The sequence below is a fragment of the Nipponia nippon genome, unplaced genomic scaffold, assembly GCF_047370975.1.
Source record: "Nipponia nippon isolate SJK-2023a ecotype South Korea unplaced genomic scaffold, ASM4737097v1 scaffold_6, whole genome shotgun sequence".
NCBI classification, from domain to species: Eukaryota; Metazoa; Chordata; class Aves; order Pelecaniformes; family Threskiornithidae; genus Nipponia; species Nipponia nippon.
Window position 1 is genome coordinate 4,472,178 of NW_028262380.1, and position 22,501 is coordinate 4,494,678.

At 38.1% G+C, this 22,501-nt stretch overlaps 1 protein-coding gene across 3 annotated transcripts in view; it reads left to right on the forward strand.

Annotated features, from left to right (window-relative positions):
* CTNNA2 (catenin alpha 2) overlaps positions 1-22,501 on the forward strand; it is a 510,643-nt gene that overhangs the window by 78,949 nt on the left and 409,193 nt on the right. For all 3 annotated transcript variants that reach the window (XM_087736026.1, XM_087736022.1, XM_087736023.1), the window contains exon 3: positions 18,541-18,736. In XM_087736026.1, coding sequence (XP_087592152.1) covers positions 18,541-18,736 — 196 coding nt within the window. The remainder of the gene's footprint in view (positions 1-18,540; positions 18,737-22,501) is intronic.

Sequence of the window (22,501 nt, forward strand, 5' to 3'; positions counted from 1 at the left end):
CCCAAACAAGCCTTTGTGAGACAATAAACATACCAATATCTGTTCCAGTACTGAGCAGCTTCTAGCTCTTCTGAAAATCTGAATGTATTAATAGAAATGGTTTCTGTGTCTGATACTGGAGGATATCTTTGGATGTTAACTTAGGTTGACTTTGTTACTTAAGAATGGAACCTTTCCTGCTGATTGTATATTGATTAATCAGTTTCCACGCTGTTTGTATTCACAGTCATGGGTGAAAATTTTTCAAATTGTTAAAAACAACAACAGCAAAAAACTTTGAATGCACAGAGGAATATTAGATAAGAGAGGATGACACTAAGGAAATGTAAATCTTCCTAATTATTCTTAAATGGCACACCGATCTGTTTATCTTCCTGAAAAGAAACATTTCCTGCTATTCAATGTGTATAATCCCTTTCTTAATTTCATATAAATACTTCCAAGACAGACGTTTGTTCTCTTTAAACTTCTTAATTGCTTATGTTGTCAAGATGTTTGTTAAGATGTTCAGCAAGCTTTACAGAGTTTCTTGTTAAGTAACAAATAAAGAGTTGAGGCAAAATTCTCCTACTCGTTCCCCACAAATTAATAACTTTAATAATTCTGTTAATATATTTCTGAACATAATCACTCTGTTGCAGACCTCTGTGACTATCAGCTGGGATGAGTGCAGTGAAATCATCTTCCAAGTTTCTCCTGAAGTTGTGGATTAGCCATCAACAACTCAGCATAAATTAATATTTTTTTGTTTCTGGAGATGGTGTTTTCCTACTTTTAGAGACAATCTGACCAACCAGCTGAAAAAAATTACTCAGTGGGCTTGAACTGATTTGTATTGAAATGCAGGTTCTTTGTTTTCATGGAATCTCATAATTTCTGGGTTTTCATAGTGCTAACAGAGCACATAGTGGAGCAGGTCATCTTGAGTGCCATTACGTGGCACATGCGGGACAACCGGGGGATCAGGCTCAGCCAGCATGGGTTTATGAAAGGCAGGTCCTGCTTCACTAACCTGGTCTCCTTCTATGACAAGGTGACCCGCTTGGTGGATGAGGGGAAGGCTGTGGATGTTGTCTACCTGGACTTTAGCAAAGCCTTTGACACTGTCTCCCACAGCATTCTCCGGAGAAGCTGGCTGCTCACGGCTTGGATAAGCGCACTCTGCACTGGGTTAAAAACTGGCTGGACGGCCAAGCCCAGAGAGTGGTGGTGAATGGAGTCAAATCCAGTTGGCTGCCGGTCACAAGTGGTGTTCTCCAGGGCTCAGTACTGGGACCGGTCCTGTTCAATATCTTCATTGATGATCTGGATGAGGGGATTGAGTGCACCCTCAGTAAGTTTGCAGATTACACCAAGCTGGGTGGAAGTGTTGATCTGCTGGAGGGTAGGAAGGCCCTGCAGAGGGACCTGGCCAGGCTGGATCGTTGGGCTGGGGCCAGCTGTGTGAGATGCAACAATGCTCAGTACTGGGTCCTGCACTTGGGTCACGACAACCCCAGGCAACGCTACAGGCTTGGGGAGGAGTGGCTGGAGCCAGCAGTGTGCTTAGGTGGCCAAGAGGGCCAATGACATCCTGGCTTGTGTCAGGAATAGTGTGGCCAGCAGGACCAGGGTGCCCCTGTACTCGGCACTGGTGAGGCCGCCCCTCAAGTACTGTGTTCAGTGTTGGGCCCCTCACTACAAGGAGGACATCGAGGTGCTGGAGCGTGTCCAGAGAAGGGCAACGAAGCTGGTGAAGGATCTAGAGCACAAGTCTTATGAGGAGTGGCTGAGGGAGCTGGGGTTGTTTAGCCTGGAGAAGAGGAGGCTGAGGGGCGACGTTATTGCTCTCTACAACACCTGAAAGGGGGCTGTAGAGAGGTGGGGGTTGGTCTCTTCTCCCAAGTAACAAGTGATAGGACAAGAGGAAACGGCCTCAAGCTGCGCCAGGGGAGGTTTAGGTTGGATATTAGGAAAAAATTCTTCACTGACAGGGCTGTCAGGCCCTGGCACAGGCTGCCCAGGGAAGTGGTTGAGTCTCCATCCCTGGAGGGATTTAAAAGCCGGGGAGATGTGGTGCTTAGGGACATGGTTTAGTGGCGGCCTTGGCAGTGCTGGGTTAACGGTTGGACTCGATGGTCTTAAAGGTCTTTTCCAACCTTAACGATTCTGTGGTTCTATGATTCTATGATAATAGTTTTATTTAGCTGGAATATATGCACTGAACAGTCCCTTTCTTCTTTCTTGGGAGTCATGATTTGAGATAAGACGAAACTGAGAATTCAAATGAAATTATGTCAAATATAGTCTAATGACCTAATTAAATCTAACCTGCATTTAGCTTTCAAAGGAATACAGGTAACTGGCACTGTATAATGTAGAAGTGATCAAACTTTCCAAAAGGGTATTCCCCAGTACGTGTTCCATATTTTTTCTTCCAGCTTAGATATTAAAAAACCCAAACAACCCCTCCCAAACTCCAACAAACATTTGTTAGGTGCGTGCTTTTGTATATCATACTCCCATGTGTACTTCTAAAACCTCTTTCCACCTTTCTGGCAGTTTGTCAACACCATGAATCACATTTATTTGGCCTAAAATTTAGTGGAAAAACTAGTTCACTTAACAAAGGCCTTAGACTTAAAAATAACCATTTTTAATACTAAATGTTTTACTTAATAAATGATACCAAATAAGTCTAATTCGTAAGACTGACAATCGTCAATCCTTAATGCTAGTACTCAGGAAACACCTTTTAGTTAGTGCTCTATCATGAAAATTTGTCTTCTAGAGAACTTGAGGCCAAAAGTAGTAAGAAAAATTAAAAAAAAACCCCAAACCTGAATAAAGGAGCAAAACCAGCTTGCAGTAGAATCCTGCTCAAACTTTTCAGTGTAGTGTTATAATGGATAAAAATAGAGTCTGAATGTGTTGACCTGCGCTAAATGTAAGGAAGTTCATTTGCTCCTCCTACCGTTATTGTATTTTAAATGTCAAGTTGAACAAAGAAAATTGCCTTGAAGAAGTCCGAGATTTACATATTAATTGGAAACAGTGCAAGATTGTAATTTTTGATAGCTAAATCCTAAGCAGTATCTAAACATTGAAGTAATACAATCAGTCTTTGCATAAGAGCTCTTAATTCTGCTGACTAAGATTATATTATTATGTACGTTAAGCTATTTGTAGTCAAGCAAAACTATAAGGCAAAATATGCTTGATTTTAAATTCACAGTAATTGGCCATAGCAGGCTTTGCACTAGTTTAACTCAACCAATTTGTGAGTAAGCCAATTTATTTGAGCTAAGCAAAAATCCAGTATGGTTATGGTCTGCTGGTGTAGCAGGACCAGCAGCTGCGAGTCAGAGGCTCTTGTTCAGGATGGGCCAGTGCCGTTGCCTAAAGAAATCCCTGTTGAGGCTGCAGAGCACAAAGCGGCATGCTCATGGAAGAGGAGATTCAGCAATCAGCAACAGTTCTGGCAGAGAATCTTTCTAGTACAGATCTGGCCTCAAGTACAGTTTTAGAACAATCCAAAATAACCAGGGTTGGTTTACACCAGGCTTTTATATCTTTTATCCCTTCTTTTTCAAGAACCTCTGGTGACACCTCCAAAACTTCATACATTAACAATAAAGAAACGTTTTGGTTTCAGTCACAGGCTGAACACATCATTCTGTCATCTTTGTGGATAATTCCCATAAATATAAATTAATAGAATTTGCATTGATACATAAATCCTAGTGAAACTGGTGTTCAGTGATGTAGCATTATGTTGCATAGTGATTCAACAGCAAAATTGCCTTTTGTTAGCTCCTTTGAGAATGTACCTAGGTTAATCTATATATTACACTACATAAATGTAATTTCCTTTCCATCTATAAGAGAATGTTTTCTGTACCAACTCAGAACCGTGTGCTTCGTAAAAAAACAGAGGGAAAATTAGTTTTGTTCCTTGGTAATGAAGATCATATAGTTTACAGCAAGTAGCAAAAATGAGAAATTACCTTGAAACAGTGCAGGAGATGCATTCATATTTAAATGTGACTTTAATCAGTTAACATGATTGATAAAAAAAAAGGAATTAAATGTATTTCATTGTAGCTAAGATAAAAGTACACAAACAATACCCACCCAAGTATAAATACGCTCCTTGAAACAGCAGTTAGAGTAGTACTTAGCCTAATGTGCAATCTTTCAAGTGGCAGAGTGGAAGAATTTTCGTTTAGTTTGACTAAATGATTGGTCTTTTAATCCTTTGCTCTGCTTTCACTGTGGTGCTTAAACATTTCCACTGGTAGATACTAATCTTAATATTTCTGTTCCCAACCTCTAGTCTCCTAGGTTATACTGCAGATAATATTTTTACAAGCTGTTACACGTGACGATAACTGCCTGAACTTTTCCATATTATACATCTGAATATACTTATTTACAAATTTTTGGTCTTTTGTGAGTCACTCCTTCCTTTTTTTTTTTCTAGTTAGAGATGTACAAATTCCTATTGACTCTATGCATTGCTCTGAAGACAAAGAAATCAAACTGCATCCTCAAAGACTGTGTTGGGTGGTTTTCAACATGTCTAGTAGTGTTTGTGAAGAACTACCATTCTTTTCTTGAGCAGTAGTTAGTGGCAGAAGAAAGTTATGTTACAGAACAGTTGCGTTCTTTTCTGTAACAGTTATGTTAGAGAATTTTGGCATTTTGCAAAGGCTTTTCTTTTTATAATTAAAGAAAACACAGTTAAGAGGTGCTTGTTAGGAAGCTGACTGGGAAAAAAACCTACTTTTTTTAATTTTTAGCAGTAATAGCCTACTGAGATAATTGGTGTAAAAATGTAATATGGAATTATATATTGTTAAGGATGACATCCTTGTTAAATAGCTTATTGTTGAAAATACAGCCTGAAGTCTATATACTTTAATGTTAATTAATACATTTGTGCTCTAATAAAAAGCTTTTTTTTTTGTGCCTTTGCTTGTGCCGGAATGAGTTGAAAACCAACTTAGTGTCACTTTCTGTGTTTCAGACATAACACCTTCTCCTTGGCACCTGCTGTTCTGTTCTGCCAATTGCCACTTACTGCTGGGAATATATATCAGATTCTTTTCTTTTACATCTCTAAGATTTTTATTGGCTGTCACTGCCAGTTGGGGTTATTTCTCCTCAAATTTGTAATTTTGTCCTTTCCTTCTCCATATGGTTAAGTTTAATCCAAAGTTATTGTCACTGCGTTACTATTCAGAAAATTGATGCCAGTGGTGGTAATGGTAAGAGGCAGTGGGTTAGGAAGGACTATTTCATTTGCAGTAGGAGGGGAAAACAGTTGGATCTCTTTACCATGGGGGGAAAAAACGCAAACCCAAATTCAGTTATCAGGTAGGCAGACAAATGCCTAGTACTGTGGTGATTAGAAAGGTTTAGGTACCATATGCAGCGGGATAATTAGATGTATTACTCATGGTTTTGTTGAAACAAACAATGAAAAAATTGTTGATGTCTACTCAACTAGCTCTATCTGCGGAATGTGTGGGACAGAAGTAGCTGTTAGGTCTGTGTGGGATGATGTTGCTGCTCTCTGTTCTCACAAAAAATTAAGATCAGCAGAAGGAATACAGAGATGGTTTCTGTTCCTAGCAGATCCTGGGAGAAAGCCAGTACTTGCTTCTCGTTTGACCAAAGGTGGTTTCTGAAAAGGTTCTCTTTTGCCATGTCTAGAATTCTGTCTCCGAATAGGCTATTTAAATTAGCAAGCTGTACTGCCATGGCAGGTCCCCAGTGATGAAATTTGAAAATAAAATAAAATTAAATATGATTGTGTGCCAGCATAGCATGGTACCCTTTTAATGCATGGAATATGCTCTACTGAAGAGTAATATCCTCCCCCCAGCCCAAATGGATGAGGCGGTTGCTTTCTAGTGGCAGATACATCATATATATGACCATCAAAAGACAGCATTGAATCTCAGTTTAGTTGAATAGTAGTAAGTTGAAAGCTCGGTCAGTTGATTTAAAAACAAACAAACAAAAAGAAACGAAGCAACCTTTCAAGTCTCTCACACAATTTGTAATAACGCAATTGTATTTTTCTTCTGTTTTTTAGGATAGCTTGCTTTCCTATATCGCTGTGCAAAAGGTGTGCAATAGAGACACCGAGTGCTTTGTCAAGGGAACAGATCTTGACTGTAGATGAAATACAGGCTTTGCCTTCTCAGCCTCTGTACAATGTATAGAGGATAGGTGGACTACAAAGCAGGTCAAAAACTGGCCAGACTTCTGGACTTCCAGAGTAGTGGTCAAAGATTGATGGCCACCAACTGCCAGGGGCATTCTACAGGGCTCGGTGTCAAGCTGATATTATTTAATGTCTTGTCATTGGTTTGGCCACAGGGTGAAATGCACCCTCAATAAATTTCCAGAGAACACCAATTTGGGCGGGAGATCGATACGCTGAAAGCGGGGGCTGCCATGAGGAGTATCTCAACAGGCTGAGGAAGTGGGCTGACAGAAACCTAACCAAGCTCAGCAAAAGCCAATGCAAAGTCCTGCTGTGGGATGGAGCAATCTGATGTCATGCTCCAGGCCGGGGCTGGGCTGTCTGGGCACTGCTCTGCAGAAAAGGACGTGAGAGTCCTAGTGGACAACAAATTGAACGTGAGAGTGGAGAGCAACATTGTGGGAAAGAAGGCTAAACTCATACTGAGCTGTTTTGCTGAGCTTAGCATAAGCATAAACAGAGAGGGCCATGGGAAGAGATTGTTCCCCTCTAGTCAGTAGTTGTAAGACCACATCTGCAGTACTGACTCCTGTTCGGGGCTCACGACTAAACAAGACATTGCCATACTGGAATGAGTCCTTTGGCCCTGCTTTGATGAGGGGCTGGGCTAGAGACCTCCAGAAGTCCCTTCCAGCCAAAATTAACTTATGATGGTATATATAACAACCTGATTTTTGAATTTTAAGTTGGCAAAGGAGATGTTATACAGTGTGTGAAATGTGCAAAATAAGCAGCCTAAAAAAGCACTGTTCAGGGAATGCTCTCTTCTGTCTTTCTGAGTGAGAATTTATAGGTGCTCTATATTTATAATGTCTGCAGTGTTTTCTTCGCTGTTCATAATGTTAGCGTGACTGCAATTGAATGGTGGAGGTGTGGCTATTGATGCTGTTGTGCCATTCTTTCAAGACTATGTTTCAAATTATTTCAGAACTGAAACAATTGGCAAACTAAAATGGAAAGACTGAAACAGTTATTTCTTTCTGCCTCTGTACTTGCACCTATTCTGGAGGTTTTCATCACCACGGAATGGGTGGCTGAATGTGAAATGTGCCAGCATCTGAAAATTCACGATCAGAAATGTTATGTTGTTCAAACTCTGTAATTCAAGTCGTTCTTTCTCCAAACTGGATACCTGAGTGTGTGCTTATTGGTTGCTTAAGGGTAAAAAATGGTGGGAAAAGAAAAAGTATAATAGTCTGGTCTCATCTGGTCTGTCTCAGATCATACTATTTTGTAGAGTTGTTATTTCATTTAAATAAATTTGTTTTGGGTAAGGATTAAAATAACATGGTAATAATATTGGCTTTAACCTGTCCACATTTTGCCTTAAAGAAGTTTGTACAGTCTTCTTGGAAAACAATTTTTCTTCATTTTCTTGGTAGTCATTTTAAATAATTTTCTTCATTTTCCCCAGTTGTTTGTTATTTAAAAAAAAAAAATGGACATGAAGAATAAGTTAATTTCATTATTCTTTATACTATTAGAAATAGAACTCCCAGAAAATTAAATAACATCCATTTTGGGGGGATTTTGATTTAATCTGTTGTATAAATAGAGAGGAAGATTGTTTGCTCCTGTTTTCTGCTGTTCTTTATGGGAAAGGTTTTCATTAAAAAAAGATATATTACTTGTTACAGAGAAACTAGAGTACTAACTTTCTGCATATGTCTGGAGTGGTTTGCTTCCTTCACTTCCAGTACTTTACATTAGCTGAAACTGAAACTTCTGGGAATCTTTTTCCTTAGGTTTTTAGTGATGTATAAGATTGTTTTAAATGCTGTTTAGGAGAGTTCACAAACAGTAACGTTAGCCTAGGGGAGGTAGCCTTCGAGGCTCCATCGCCAGCTGATGGATGGCACTCCCAGGAGTGCCAGCTTCTCTTCTTTGGCTAGTGGAAGCCTGGGGAGATCAGCCTGCCTATGATAAACTTAAACAGAGTGCTACCTGCCTTTATAGTTGCTGCTGTCTTTGTTTAGTATCCAGGTAAGGATTATTTAAATCCGCTTATGTTATTTCCTCTAATACAGTGTTTTAGAGATTGAAAAAAACCAAAGGTAATATTAAAACTTCTGTTCTAGATGCAATATCTATTAAGGTAGGAAATAAAACTTCCCCCCCTGCCCCTTCAACATAAATAACCCCAAAATTAGTTAGAAAAAGCTGTAGAACCTTACTAAGGAAATTGCCATCTCTCTTGCCTTTTTTTTTTTTTCTTTTCTCCTAGCCAATACAACTGTTGCCTGCTTTGTGGTTGAGTTCCTTTGAGAACTAAATCTTAAGTAATGCTGCCTTTAAGGTTGTTAACAGATTCTTATACCAAAAAGAACTGTCAAGAAAATGGTACGTTAAACATCAACTAAGAATTTAACTTTGTAAAGTATGTGCTGTTTATAGTGACAAGTCTCATACAAATCCAGTAATACAGCACAAAGTACACTAAAGCCAGGGATTTCACAAATGTCTTCTACTGTTACTCTAGTGTGGTGTGCCCTCATGTGGTTAAATGAAATATCTTCCTTCAATGGGTCAGACACCCTTTGAATTTATTGTCGAAAGAACTGGGAGAAATAGGCTTAGCTAAATGGGAGACAGTTTGACGCTTAGTAGATTTTTGGTATTTTTTTTGTTGTACAGCTCTCAAATGATTTGGGACTTGGAGATGGGTACAGATATGCTAGCTTTTGGTTCTGATTCAACAACAGATGTGTGCATTTTGCTTGTCTTTGAGGATCCGCTTACCAATATTTAGGGCAAAGCGGCTTCATTTCTGATTGGTTAATACTGATAACTCTAAGTATGGAAATGGAAACTTGTTTGTTGTTTTTCTCCCACATAATATATAATACCGCTAGTCTTTTACCTTGACACCATTTGGTTACCACAAGACTTAATTTGTGTTAATAATACGTAGCTAGTTACTCTATGTATCTCACATCATGCATGTTATGCATTTGTAAGCTTGACTATTAGTTCTGTATTCAGTTTTGGAAGGAATTAGAGTCAGTGAGGTGTTATTTTTTATTTTTTTTATTTCTCATAATTCATGTAGATTGTTAGCAGCTTTTCTTGAGGGCTTCATATTCTTACAGCAAATGGCATATGATAATGACTTTTCTTGCACTTATGAAAGTAGTGTAACAAATTTTTGCCCCAAATTAAAAATTGGTAAAACTGGAGAAAAACAGGAAAATGCATTTATGGCATCAGTGACATATACTGTTTTCATTAAAAAGGAAAACAACAGATGTCAGTAGGGGGGTTGCACTAGCAATAACTTATTAACTGTGAGAAGTTAAATAAATGAAAGTTATTGAATGGAAAAAAATTAACTTCGTCCTCAATTACTGCTCAGTTGTTGCTAAGACCATTCGACACAACTGAAAGTTAACATTTCTGTCTGCTTTGAGGTCACTACCACTTAGTGTGTATTTACTGATTATCAGGTAGACTTTAGCTTTCTGATTATTTTTAGCTGAGGTAAGAACAACCTCATGTTTTACTGTTTAAGGGAACATTTTTTTGAATTCTAGCCTGTTAATCACTGGTGAGTTGCAGAGAGATGATCATTCGGAGCTAACTAACTTGCCTTTACTGGTTTGAACATTTTAAGTTCCCACATGGATACGTGATGTTGTCTCGCTAGGACAATGGTAAACAAAAGGAAGATGGTCACAAGATCTCAAGCAGGAAGGACTGGTATCTCCAAATGTTGCTTCAATTAATATTCAGTCTATGCTATATGAAACCCGTAAGCATACTTGATTTAGAGCTTTGGAAGACTCAAAGGTAGGGAGATGCCGATTCCTTTTAGGCACCCAGCTCCTGGAGTATAATTCATAAACTGAAGTTATATGATAAGGCTCCTTGTTCAACACATGGAGAAGAGAGATGCTTAGGAGTGATATTTATAAGATGGCAAGTGGGAAACATGTCAAAGAAAGTAGACTTTTTGAAATTCCGACCCTTTCTGAAACTTATGTGCTCAACTCTGAGCCCACAGAGGGGAGCTTATGTCATATGGTGATTAATAGCAGATTTGCTTGGAGTTAGTCTAAATCCTCATTTAGGGTGAAAAAATGGCTCATCCTTCTCTTTTCAAACCCAACCGCACTAGTGTTGCAGCCCATCTTCTTATATAATATTTTAGATGTTAAGATATTCACCCATGAAGGAAGAAGACTTGGTTCACTTCTCGCCTGAGATGTACTTCAAACGAACATTTCTTACTCCCGCAAGACAATGCTGTACCCACCAGTTAATAGCCTGGTCTCTAAGCTACGTAAGGTAGTCATCCTGCTAAAATTATGCCGTTATGGGGGAAGAATTCTTGTTCATCTATCCATCTTAGTATACTCGTTAGCTATTCTGACCCATAATGAAGAAACAGATGACAGAAAATGCGTGTTTAACACTTAATCATAAACTTGAATATATGAAATGGTACAACCTAACTTGCTTGATGTAACCTAAAAAACTGAAGTAATGGGTATCTGTGTATTTCGTATTGTCTTTGGCAGTTGCAATTGGCTGGGAGCAAGCCCTTTTGCGCAGTTAAGATTCACAGTGAATTAGAAATAGAGAGGAACATCTTACAATTTGACTTTTCTATTTTGCTTGCATTAAAGGCATTGAGCAGATTTTTTAGGAGTCAGATTAAGTCAACGCTTTTGTGGAAGACTGATAACTCAAAAGCGTTAGGAACCCATTGTGTGATTGGTCCAGTTAAACACCTGCTTAAGCTTTTCTAGTTTGGCAAAAGCTGGAATTATCAAAATTTCTAACAGGACACTAGAAACCTGTATTCAGGAAGGGGATTATTTAGTTCTTAAACGAGAGGTTTTGCAATCCTAACAGCACAGAGACAGAGAGGGTATCTTGTAATTAATGTTGCTGTTTGTACTGCCCGTTCCATGAGGTGGTCTTGGTCCCAGTGCTGTTACCAGTTGACAAGTGTCCACACCACAGTGCAGCACCGCCATAAATGGCATTAATTGGCATTCTTCTTGTCAGGCTTTGCACGGAGGTTGAATGAGACGTAGCAATTGAACAACTGTTTCTCTATCTTTAGGGCTTTTCTTGGGACTACAGTTGAGGCAAGTTGTCTGGGTGGTGTGGGGAAGCTTGAGTCATATACGTGAGCAAGTGAATCCATAGGAAACTTGAGGAACATAAATCTGCTGTCTTTTGTGAGTGGAATATGAACATAATCTCTTTTTCCTGTCTACCAGGTAACTCCTTATATGATGGAGTTATAAGAAAAGAAGCTGGAATTCATATTGGCTTTCTAAATAGCATCACAGTAATTTAGTGCCAATTAACAATAGAACTTTGTCACAAAAGGAGAATTTAAAAATTTTTGCTCCTAATTTATTGTAAATGAGAGGCAAAATATATTAGTGGAGATATTTTATTAGCTTAACTTATATTGATTCCTGTTTCAGTTGTGGGAGAGTCAGTGAAAGCATATTGCAGGTTTTTATGTCTGTTCTATAAAAGATAATTTTTCAGGAAGATTTGTAGGTGGAAAATAAGCACGATTTTTTTTTTAAATTGTTTTTTTTTTCTTCTTTTTGTTAACAGAACAAGTAGTGGGAAATTCCACAGAGAATTAATACTTGCTGAAGAACTTTAAAATACTTGCTGAAGAACTTTTAAAGTGCCTTATATAATATTCATTCACGTTGGCTAGAATATAAGCATCTTCCCATGGTGTGAACACTGATAAGAAGAATATAAATTAACAGTAACGGTGTTGCTATCTCTAAATTGCATCCTAAAGGTACATCATGTAGACAGAATAGAAATATGCAAATTTGTTCAGGAATTTGTATTTGGCAGCGGAAACGTGAATCAGAGCAGCTAGCTGTCCTCAAGCTAGATTGGATGAAAATATACTGGCTCTAATCAGTGTTGCCTGACTTATCTATGCACTTTACATCCAAAAGGTAGGTGTGTCACTGGCATTTTTTAACATCCTAGGCAATAATTTATACATTAGAGAGAACAGTCTGCTTATTTATTGATTCTTCTAACCAGCAAGTGTTTGCAAATACTGAAGGAACCTGGAATGAGTGCAGAAAGACTGGGTTAAAACACTGGAATTTGGTGTGGATAGTGAAAGTTACATTTGTCAGTGAAAATTCACATATCTACATGTAATAGAAAAAGAATTTCAGTGTTATGAATTAGGTAGACAGCTGGTGCTAATTGTGCAGAGATAATTACAAGAGTTAATTATGTAAGCCGTTAGAAGAAAACTAACTGTTACAATTTATGGGCTAAGGACAGTGGCAAATTCCTTAAGTTGATAGAGAAAATTGAAGAACGATTATTATCAAAAAAAGGAGTTGTGTTAAAGACCGAATTGTGCTCAACAGAACATCTTTGTTCACAATTATATTGGTGTAATAAGCAAAAAGACTCAGTTTTTTACGTAGTACTAGAGAATAAGCACAAGTATGAAAAAACCCAACAAGTAGCTGCTTCTCTGTTTTGTACGTGAACGGAGAAGGAGGAGTTTGTTGAAAGTATTTTCAACTGTGTTTTGCTCAATAATATCTTGTAGTTGGACTAGGATTACTTAATGAGCGACTTCTGAGAGCCATATCATAAAGTAAGTTTATGATGTAGAGTCGGAATATATAAGGCGAAGTCCCATGTGTTTTTGCTCTGTTTCTGAATGATCAAAGTGAAGAAGTTTACGAACACGGTGTTCAGGTCTGTTCTCTACTTCATTTTGAGCAAGGAATTTAATCTGATCTTCCTACAGCCATGCCAGTGCTTTAATCCATAACACAATCTGTTTCTCTCACAAAGTATTTTGAAAGGTCTGTGTTTCATCCTGCTGCCAAAGGAAACAAAAAAAGAAAACCCAAACCTGAGACAGTTTGGAAAACAAAATTCTTGTTTTCCAGACAGCTGTAGTGATTTTTTTTTTTCTTTGATGAAACGAACTTCTTTCGGAAACAGGAGGATTTTGAAAAACAACGCTGAAGGGGATACCATTAGTATAACCAGTGAGGCAATAAGGTAGTGCATTCGAGTGGAAGGGTAGCCTTATATCTAGAAGCAAAAGGGCCCTTACACTAAAATGTCAGGGCTGTCTTTTTTTCAGGTCATTGAGTGTTTCCAGCAGCTTGGTGATATATGAGTGTAGGAGAAGAGAGGAATAACTTGTAGCTGTTCACATTCAAGAAATGCCAGTGGGAAGAACAAGTACTATTTACTTGCAAATAGAGAGGACATAGGAAAATTTCTTGCAAATAATTAATGATCTTTCAGAGAAACCCTTTTGCATTGATTTCACTTGTGCAGCCAAACCAAAGTATTTGCGTGAATGGTTTTCATAACATAAATGTTTGCATAGCCATGTTTGATTTACCTGCTTTGGCTTATTAAAAACAAGCAAACAGACAAATGCTGTCCACCTTCTGAAAAACCCCAACAGCCTCTGTCATTGATATTTTAAAATCATAAAATCACAGAATCATAGGATGGTTTGGGTTGGAAGGGAACTTTAAAGATCACCTGCTCCAGTCCCCTTGCCAGATGTAGAGACATCTTCCACTAGGATCAGGTTGCTCAAAGCCCCATACAACCTGATGTTGAATACATCCAGTGATGGGACATCCACAGCTTCTCTGGTCAACCTGTTTCAGTGTCTCACCACCCTCATCGTAAAGAAAATTCTTCCTTATATCTAATCTAAATCTACCCTCTTTTAGTTGAAAACCATTACCCCTTGTCTTCTCACTACAGGCCCTGGTAAGAAGTCTCTTTCTTTCTTACAAACCCCCTTTAAGTACTGAAAGGCTGCAATAAGGTCTCCCTGGAGCCTTCTCTTCTCCAGGCTGAACAACCCCAACTCTCTCAACCTGTCTTCATAGGAGAGATGTTCCAGCTCTCTGATCATCTTCATGGTTCTCCATTGGACCAGCTCTAACAGGTCCATGTCTGTCTTTTGCTGGGGACCGCAGAGCTGGATGCAGTACTCCAAGCGGGGTCTTACAAGAGCAAAGTAGGATCACCTTCCTTGACCTCCTGGCTGCACTTTTGATGCAACCCAGGATAAGACTGGCTTTCTAGGTTGCAAGCGCACATTGCTGGCTCATAGCTAATTTTTCATCTACCAGTATCCCCAAGTCCTTCTCTGCAGGGCTGCTCTCAATCCTTTCAATCCTTAGAACCCGAGGGAATGGCAGGAAGCTATGCCAGGAGGGAGGTTTAGGTTGGACATTAGGAAAAGGTTCTTCACCCGGAGGGTGGTGGAGCACTGGAACAGGCTCCCCCAGGAGGTGGTCACAGCACCAAGCCTGACAAGATTCAAGAAGCATTTGGGCAACACCCTCAGACACATGGTGTGAATTTTGGGGTTGTCCTATGCAGGGACAGGAGTTGGACTCGATCCTTGTGAGTCCCTTCCAACTCAGGACATTCTGTGGTTCTACGATTCTATGGTTCTTTCATCACCCAGTCTGCACTGAAAAAATAATAACAAGACTTCAGTCCTAGGTGAGTGATCAGTGGCAAATCCCAAGGATTAGTAGTATAATTAAAAAAAAGCGTATCAATATTTTCCTCAAAAATTGTCAATATAAGTATATTTTGTAATGTGATAATGGAAAATCTTGAGTATCTAATGCAATTCAAGCAGATATTGAGGGAAGAGAGGGGGGGAAGTATTACAATTCTTCAACTTTTGGCCCTTGCATTTCAGAAATCTGTAGGGAAAAAAGTTTCATTCACAGAGCCAGGAATGTGTTTCTATGAGCTGTAGCTGCTGACTTGGGATTAATTTGATGAGTATGTGATCTAGCTCTATCCCCTTTCACTTCTGGCATCCCTGCCCGCACGTGACCTCTGCAACAGGGAAATCCATGCTAATAGAATTTTCTGCTTTTAGCAAAGACATCCTCACCTTTCTTTTGTGCTGCTGGAGCTGTGTAAAGAAGACTTAATTCGGGATGGGACTGAACTATTAATTAGTGAAGTTCTGTTTTTCCAACAGAGATCTGTGCTAGAGCTGTGTGAAGCTTCTTTAATAAAATACGAGAGCAAGGTTCCCTAGTGTGATCCCAAAGCCAGGATCATTATAGGGTTGCCAAATGAGCTTATGGTAATTATCAAGTGATATATTTGATAATTGTACAGAATTTTGGGTGAGGTCTGCATTAATTAGTAACAGAAGCTGATAGAGACGTGCTTTCCTTTGTACCAGTATAGGTGGGATAAGATATTTAAAATAAACCAGTTAGCTTTAAAGCCCTGACAGAGAACTGAGCTATGTTCTTGCTTTGTCTTTTTCCTTTTTCTTTTTTTTTCTTTTTTTTTTTTTTTTTCCCTTTTAATATGGATGCAGTTAAAATTTATGCAGCCACCTCAGAGCTTGCTGCCTAAGGTGCCCGTCTCCTAACTTGGGAATTCGGAAAACCACTCTCCATAGTCTGGCTTACAGACACCCGCAGTTCACTCTGACTGTGTAAAAAATTCTGAATTTTGTGTTTGTCCTTATGCCTTCTTGAAGAAAAAGAACAGTGATACCTGATGACCAACCAGCTCCCATTAAACAAAACACACGTAATTAAAATCAACATATGTTCAACCAATTACTATTTTTCCTTTGCATATTACATGCTTACCCATTCAAGAAATGGATTTTTGCAGGACTTGCCTCATACTTACCAGTTTTAGGAGGAAGGCCTCTCTTGTCACTCAACCCAGTTGGTGTAAATTAAATCAGGATATTTACTTTTCTATCTAAGTACTTTTTATTCAAAGTTGCCTGGAGATAAATGTTGTGTTATGAGGGCTGTACGTAAAACGGTTTGTTGGTTCTGCTGAAACAATGTTGTACTAGTAACTCCAACATGTAGCAACATTTTGTTAAAGAACACACACGCATACGCTCACTCTATATCTATCTATATATAAATACATATTTACATATAAATACATATTTATATAAATACATATTTATATACACCGCCAAAACACTTTGGAGGTTATCATGGTAAAATATTTATTCAGGATTTATTTAACATAATTTAGCAGTCTAATACCTATGTGCTTGTTCTCAGTCTGATTTTCTAGGTTCCTTTCCTTGTCAATTGACTTCTATCTGTAGGCACAACTTTATCGTATTCTGCGACAGCTGTGGTCCCTGTTCCCATTCAGTGACTGCATTAGTTCAGTACTTGTAGATGATCTTACAATAGATGTGTAACTTTTTTTAGGTAAAGTTAGGTGACAAGCATCCTCCCTGGTAGTTGAATGGTGCACAGAAGGAGCAGACTTGCAGACTTACAATCCAGTAACACTGATTTTGATGGTTTTTAAAGGGAAACTAAAATTTTAGGGTACCAAAAGAAGTCTGCAATCCAACTAATTTCTGTGTCCTCACAGGACTTCAGCAGTTCTTCTGCCAGCTACAACTGCTTTGTGTTTGTGCTATTTTGAGCATTTTTTTTTTTAGCTATTGACCTGTGCATCTATCTAATAGACATCTATGAAATAGGCTGATTTGATTTAATTTGATTGACCACCTTTTCTTTACTTCAGATCTTTTTCTTCTCTATAGTATCTGAACTATTCTGGCAGCCTAGTTCTAGTTTGTTCAATAAATAATTAAGATTACGTTCCGACATTATTCCCTTCATCTTCAGGTCTCCTATGTGAATTTCATCAACTGCTTAAGCAATTGTATTGCCTGCTGTATGTGAAAGCTTTTCGTAGTCATCGTGATGATGTGCTGGACAAATCCATTCAATTTGCTAAACCTGAGTTAGGTTACAGAGGTAGCCTAGTTTGTTTACTTATAAAATTCTAAAACCCTTAAATAGACAATGATCAACCACAAAAGGATCTTCAGGAAATTTCATGAAGGATAATTTCAAGGGAAAACTAATAAAGAAAATATTATTTCTAAATATAAATAGAGGAAAAAACCAGATGATTGAAGATTATTATTTTTCTGTAGCCAAGCAGACTCCTTCCTGAAAGAAGGCTCTGGAATACAATTTTATCACCCACTACATCCATATGCATATGGTGTTTTCAAGCCCTGGTAATCGCCTTTTTTTTTTTTTTTTTTTTTTTTTTTTTTACTTCTTCGATAGTCTATAGTTTTTAGATGTGATTTGAAAAAAAAAAAAAACCTAGCTCAAAGAGCAAAAAAAATGTAGCACAAACAGCACGACACAAGGCTTTTTGGTCACAGCTCTACCAAACACCTTGTCACGCTCCTTGTAACAGGGCTGGGATGACAGTGAATTTTTATACTTCATTTTGAAATGTTGTGCTTTGTAGTGTACTGTCTTTATTGCAAAGGTTTTTATTTTCTTACATGAAATTTCTGGGTGGGCACACCCCGATACGTTGCTTCAACTGCCCTGGTTTGTATCCTGGTATGGGGTGAATTGCATCCCTGAGCGTTATGGATCCACTGCTATTATTTCATGCATTTAATACCTGATGATACTTGATTCAGTATTCCTGTTTTACAGAAAGGCAGCCTTTTACTGGTGGACTGATATAAGATTTTTTTGGTCCAGCAAAAAGCTGTGGTATACACTGTGCTGTATTGTTAAGCTTTGTTGGTTAAAGTTGCTAATCAGTTTGTTCACAGCTCACTAAGGAATTCCTTGAGGAGATTCTACAAACGTGGAAGCAGATTTTCTTTGTTTTTAAATACTGGGGAGAAAGTGGGATCATTTCACTATCTGCCTTTGTCTTATGCCAGTATATTTTAAATATACTGGAGCAATACTGAACGGAATAGTTTTAACCTGTATAATCTTTGCAGCAGGAGCTATTCATTCCTTAATGTCTGGAAAACATCCGCAATGTTTTTGTCATCGGTCGGATGTGACTGACAGTACTTATCTCAAGGGATGATTACTTTTTGAATGGTTTCTGACCCATACGTGTTAGGTTTTCATTTTATCAGTGTATTCATTTTTTTTTTAAATGAAAAACAATGGCAAAAATGATGCTTTAGCACCAATGCCCTTCCATACCTGTTTATTATCTTTTTCTCCTTCACTGCTTGACTGTGATTTGCTTAGCCCAGACTAAATAGAGGTTAAAAGGAAAACCCTTTTTTGAGGTATGTGCTGCCGTGCATTGGATTTTAAACTTTAAATTTTATTTATTCAGTACATGTGACCATTACATCATTTCCAGGGTAAAGAAAATAGTGGGGGTATTGAGTTAGGTGGCCATCTATTGTGCTATGAATAGTTGAAGAATCTTTCAAACTGATAAAAACTTGGTTTTCTTTCCCAAAGGTAACAACGCTTGTTAACACAAGCAATAAAGGACCATCTGGCAAAAAGAAAGGGCGCTCTAAGAAGGCTCACGTGTTGGCTGCTTCAGTGGAGCAGGCCACTCAAAACTTTTTAGAAAAAGGAGATCAAATTGCTAAAGAGAGCCAGGATCTGAAGGAGGAACTGGTTGCTGCTGTAGAGGATGTACGCAAACAAGGTATGTGGAACAAAATGCTGAACGGGGTAACGGTTTGATTTGATGCTTTTCAAGATTTCTTCCAAAACAAGTGTATCAGCTGCTGTGATAATGTAATTAAAACTATGTCCTATATTGCAGTATATCTGTAATATGGCATATCAGTATAAGAATACCTATAGCTTTGTGAATGGCAATGTGTACAAAGAACCTTCTAATTTTGGTACAAAAATGTGTTTTTTTCTTTCCTTTTAGCGGTTCTATCAGCAAATAGTAAACTCAAATATTACTTAGAAGGCATGCTGCCCAGTGCCAAAGCTTATTGTTTAATTTTCAGCTTGCTTTTTATTCTGCTGTGTCACAAAATGACATGATTTTTCTCTTTACTAAATTTGAGCAGTGGTTTAAAGCCTATGGATGCAAATGTACAGTTCGGATTATGGTGCATACATTTCTGAACAATCTAAACATTATCAATCAAATAGTACAGCAATATAGAATTACTTGTGGTTTCAAGTATATATTAAAATATATACAAAGCTTATCAAAGTCTGAAAATATACAGATAATAGCAATACTAAAACCACAATTTTTTCTGGGTGTTGGTGATAACAAGATAAATATTAACATTAGTTTGCATACTGCATAGCTTACACTGCAAGTTTCAAGATATGCAATGTTACAAAAAATTGCCTAGTTGGGCGTGGGACTCAGACGCGGGATAATAACATTTTCTTTACTGGCAGAAATAATCCTGGTTTTGCATGATTTAATATTTGAAGTTTAAATTGGTATTCTAAGAAAACTGCTTTCAAATAAGGCTTTGAAATTTTAGAAGTATATTGATATCATCTGAACATTTTTCCTTCAAATGGTAAAATGTATGTCAGATGCTTTCAAATTTACATGTGTGGGAAAAATATATTTTCAATATGTGCTCATAAAAAAAACTTATCCATTTTATTGACTTTGATTGCAATTATCTTTATTGCAGCAGAATTAAGTACCTTTCAGGTTTTTTCCATTGTAAATCCTATAATCTAAAGATACCATCTGCCAGTATCATAGGTCCTGGGTTTTAGAACAAGACTGGCAGATCTCCAACTGATCTTCCGAAAGGAGTTTAAAGGACTTAGGTATAAAGTACTGATTTTCAGTGAGTTAGGCCCCCAGCACTCATATGATATTTTTTTCAGTTCACGAAAATTGGACTCAAATGATCATAGGAGCAGACAGAGTTAAAATTCTGTATGCATAAACACTGATTTGTGAATATTCCAGTCTGTTCTATCCTGAGGCTATTTCTTCCTCCTATCCACGACATATATATTTAGTTTCACTGTTTTCCTGTTCCTATGTGTTGTTTTTTTTAATATTGAATTTCCAGTACATCATAAGTCATCGAGTGTTATGCCAGTATTCTGGTGGGGGAGGTGGGGCTGGGTGCTTTTGTTGTTGTTGTTGTTTTTATTTAGAATTTTGATGCTGCTGCCTGGTTGTTCTAGCATGCAGTTTCATTTGTCAACTACTTCAGTTTCCCGTTGCTTACATGACTTATTTTGTGTTATGTCAAATTCAGCATCTTCAGCGCTGACACGAGTGCCCTTGTTCCCTCTGAATTTATAGCTCCCTCCCTTTGGGGCTGCGATGCTGACTCAGTTTTGCTAACTTCTCCCAAGGAGCCTTCTCCTGAGTTAGAGTCATCAGCCTAAACAGTTGCATGCTCTCTGATCTAGGGAAATATGCCACATTCATTAGCATGGTATCAGAGCTTCTTCTTATCTTTATCATTAGAGCTTTGTATTAGTTAACAGTGATTTCTTTGTAGATTTTTGCTTTGTAAAGCTAGAGGCATCTGAGAGGATTTGCTGTGGAGAATTTTGGTTTTCTTCTTGATTGAATTTCTGACTTTTTAACTGATGATAAGCCTTTTATTCTTTTTTTTAATCTCTATTAAAAAATGATGCAGGAAGCAGAGAGAAAAAAAGGTCTTAAACAGTATTACGCAGAATGATACAAGCATTCATCTTTTGTCAACATTGCAGGCTAGAGAAAGTCTGTCAGAAAAGTGGAGCAGCTTTTTTGGGTCTGTACAACATGAGCCCTTAATTAGGAGAGCAGGAGACACCAAACAGCATTATTGGCACACACGAGCCGTGTAAACTAGACCAGCCTTGGTGCAATGTGAAATGATATGTTTAGCTCAGTGACATGAAGAGCTGGATTAATGAACTGAGGCTGTGTTTTGCCGGAGTATTGCTAGTTGATTTTCTGGCAAAATTCCAGCTTGCATAATTACACCGTCAACCTAAAAACGTCTCCTGCAGTTACAGCTGGCTCTGGTGTGCTCCTCATTTCTTGCCCTATATTGCTGTGTACTATTATATGCTACTATAGACAGTTGTTGCAATTCATCCCGGAGAGAGTTGCTTTCCATTGATAGGTATGAAACGAATGTACTGTATCATTTGCAAAATACTTTGGAATGAACATGAATGCAAAGAATATATAGCTTTAAGATGATAATTTCAGCTTTAATTTGATAATGTGGAAGGGTAAGATGTATTTGGATAGCTGTATGAAACTCTGATGATCAACAGTTTCGATTTACAAAGTTGAGTTCTAAAAAAACAACCAAGAGCAAGAAGATAGATTTTTCATGTGTTTTTTTTTATTTCATGTAATTTTATGAAAAAGAGTAACTATTTTATGCATAAAGCTCATAACTGTGTATCTATGAGTGTATCTATGTATCCCATAATAATTCCATAATAGGAATACTTTAGCCTCATAGGTCTTAAAAATATCAAAATAGTGAAAATAAGCTTTAGTTCAAAACCATCTAAGTGAAATTATCCAATTGGTGTGCCATTGAATACTTTGCTGTATGGGTATTTATTCCCATGTTGTCAGAGCTGTGTAAAAGATCTCCCAGATCGGGGACAGATGAGACCTGGGAAATGCTGATGTTTGTCGTTCATGGCATCTTACATTGGAGGTGAGGGAAAGCAGACAGCCTTCTGCTTATTGAAGTTTTGGGAGGAGTGAGATTTTTGTGTATTTTTTTGGCTATAGTAACCCTAAGAAAACTACAAAGCCTGACAAGTGCAGGAAAGTGAAGAAGAACTCACAGAAGTAAGAAATACGGTCTGGGGAGGGGTACAGAGGCATATGTTGTCATAGCATAGGTGTCTAAATGCAACTGGTTTTTATTGATCATTAGAGAAGAAGGAAATTCCCTGTGGACAGGACATCCAGGTTGTGATTCGAACAAAAATCTACAAAGAACTGCTGGTCCATTGGGCTCAGGTCTGATTAAATTTATTAAGAAACAGTCTGGGGTGCCAAGGAAAGCAAGACAAGGAAATAGATTATATTTATGTAAAATTATTCTATCTATTAAACGACTTCAGCAATGTCTATCTTGTAAGTATGTGCTAGTGACTGCCTGATTTTAAAACAATTTTCCTAGAAGTTTTCTGGCATATAGCTAAAACTTCCATGACAAACACGATTTAGTCTAGAAGCTGGTGACAAGGTGACCCACTTAGTGGATGAGGGGAAGGCTGTGGATGTTGTCTACCTGGACTTTACTAAAGCCTTTGACACTGTTTCCCACAGTATTCTCCTGGAGAAACTGACTGCTCATGGCTTGAATGGGTATATGCTTTGCTGGGTAAAAACCTGGCTGGGTGGCTGGGCCCAAAGAGTTGTGGTGAATGGAGTCAAATCCAGTTGGTGGCCGGTCACAAGTGGTGTTCCCCAGGGCTCAGTACTGGAGCCAGT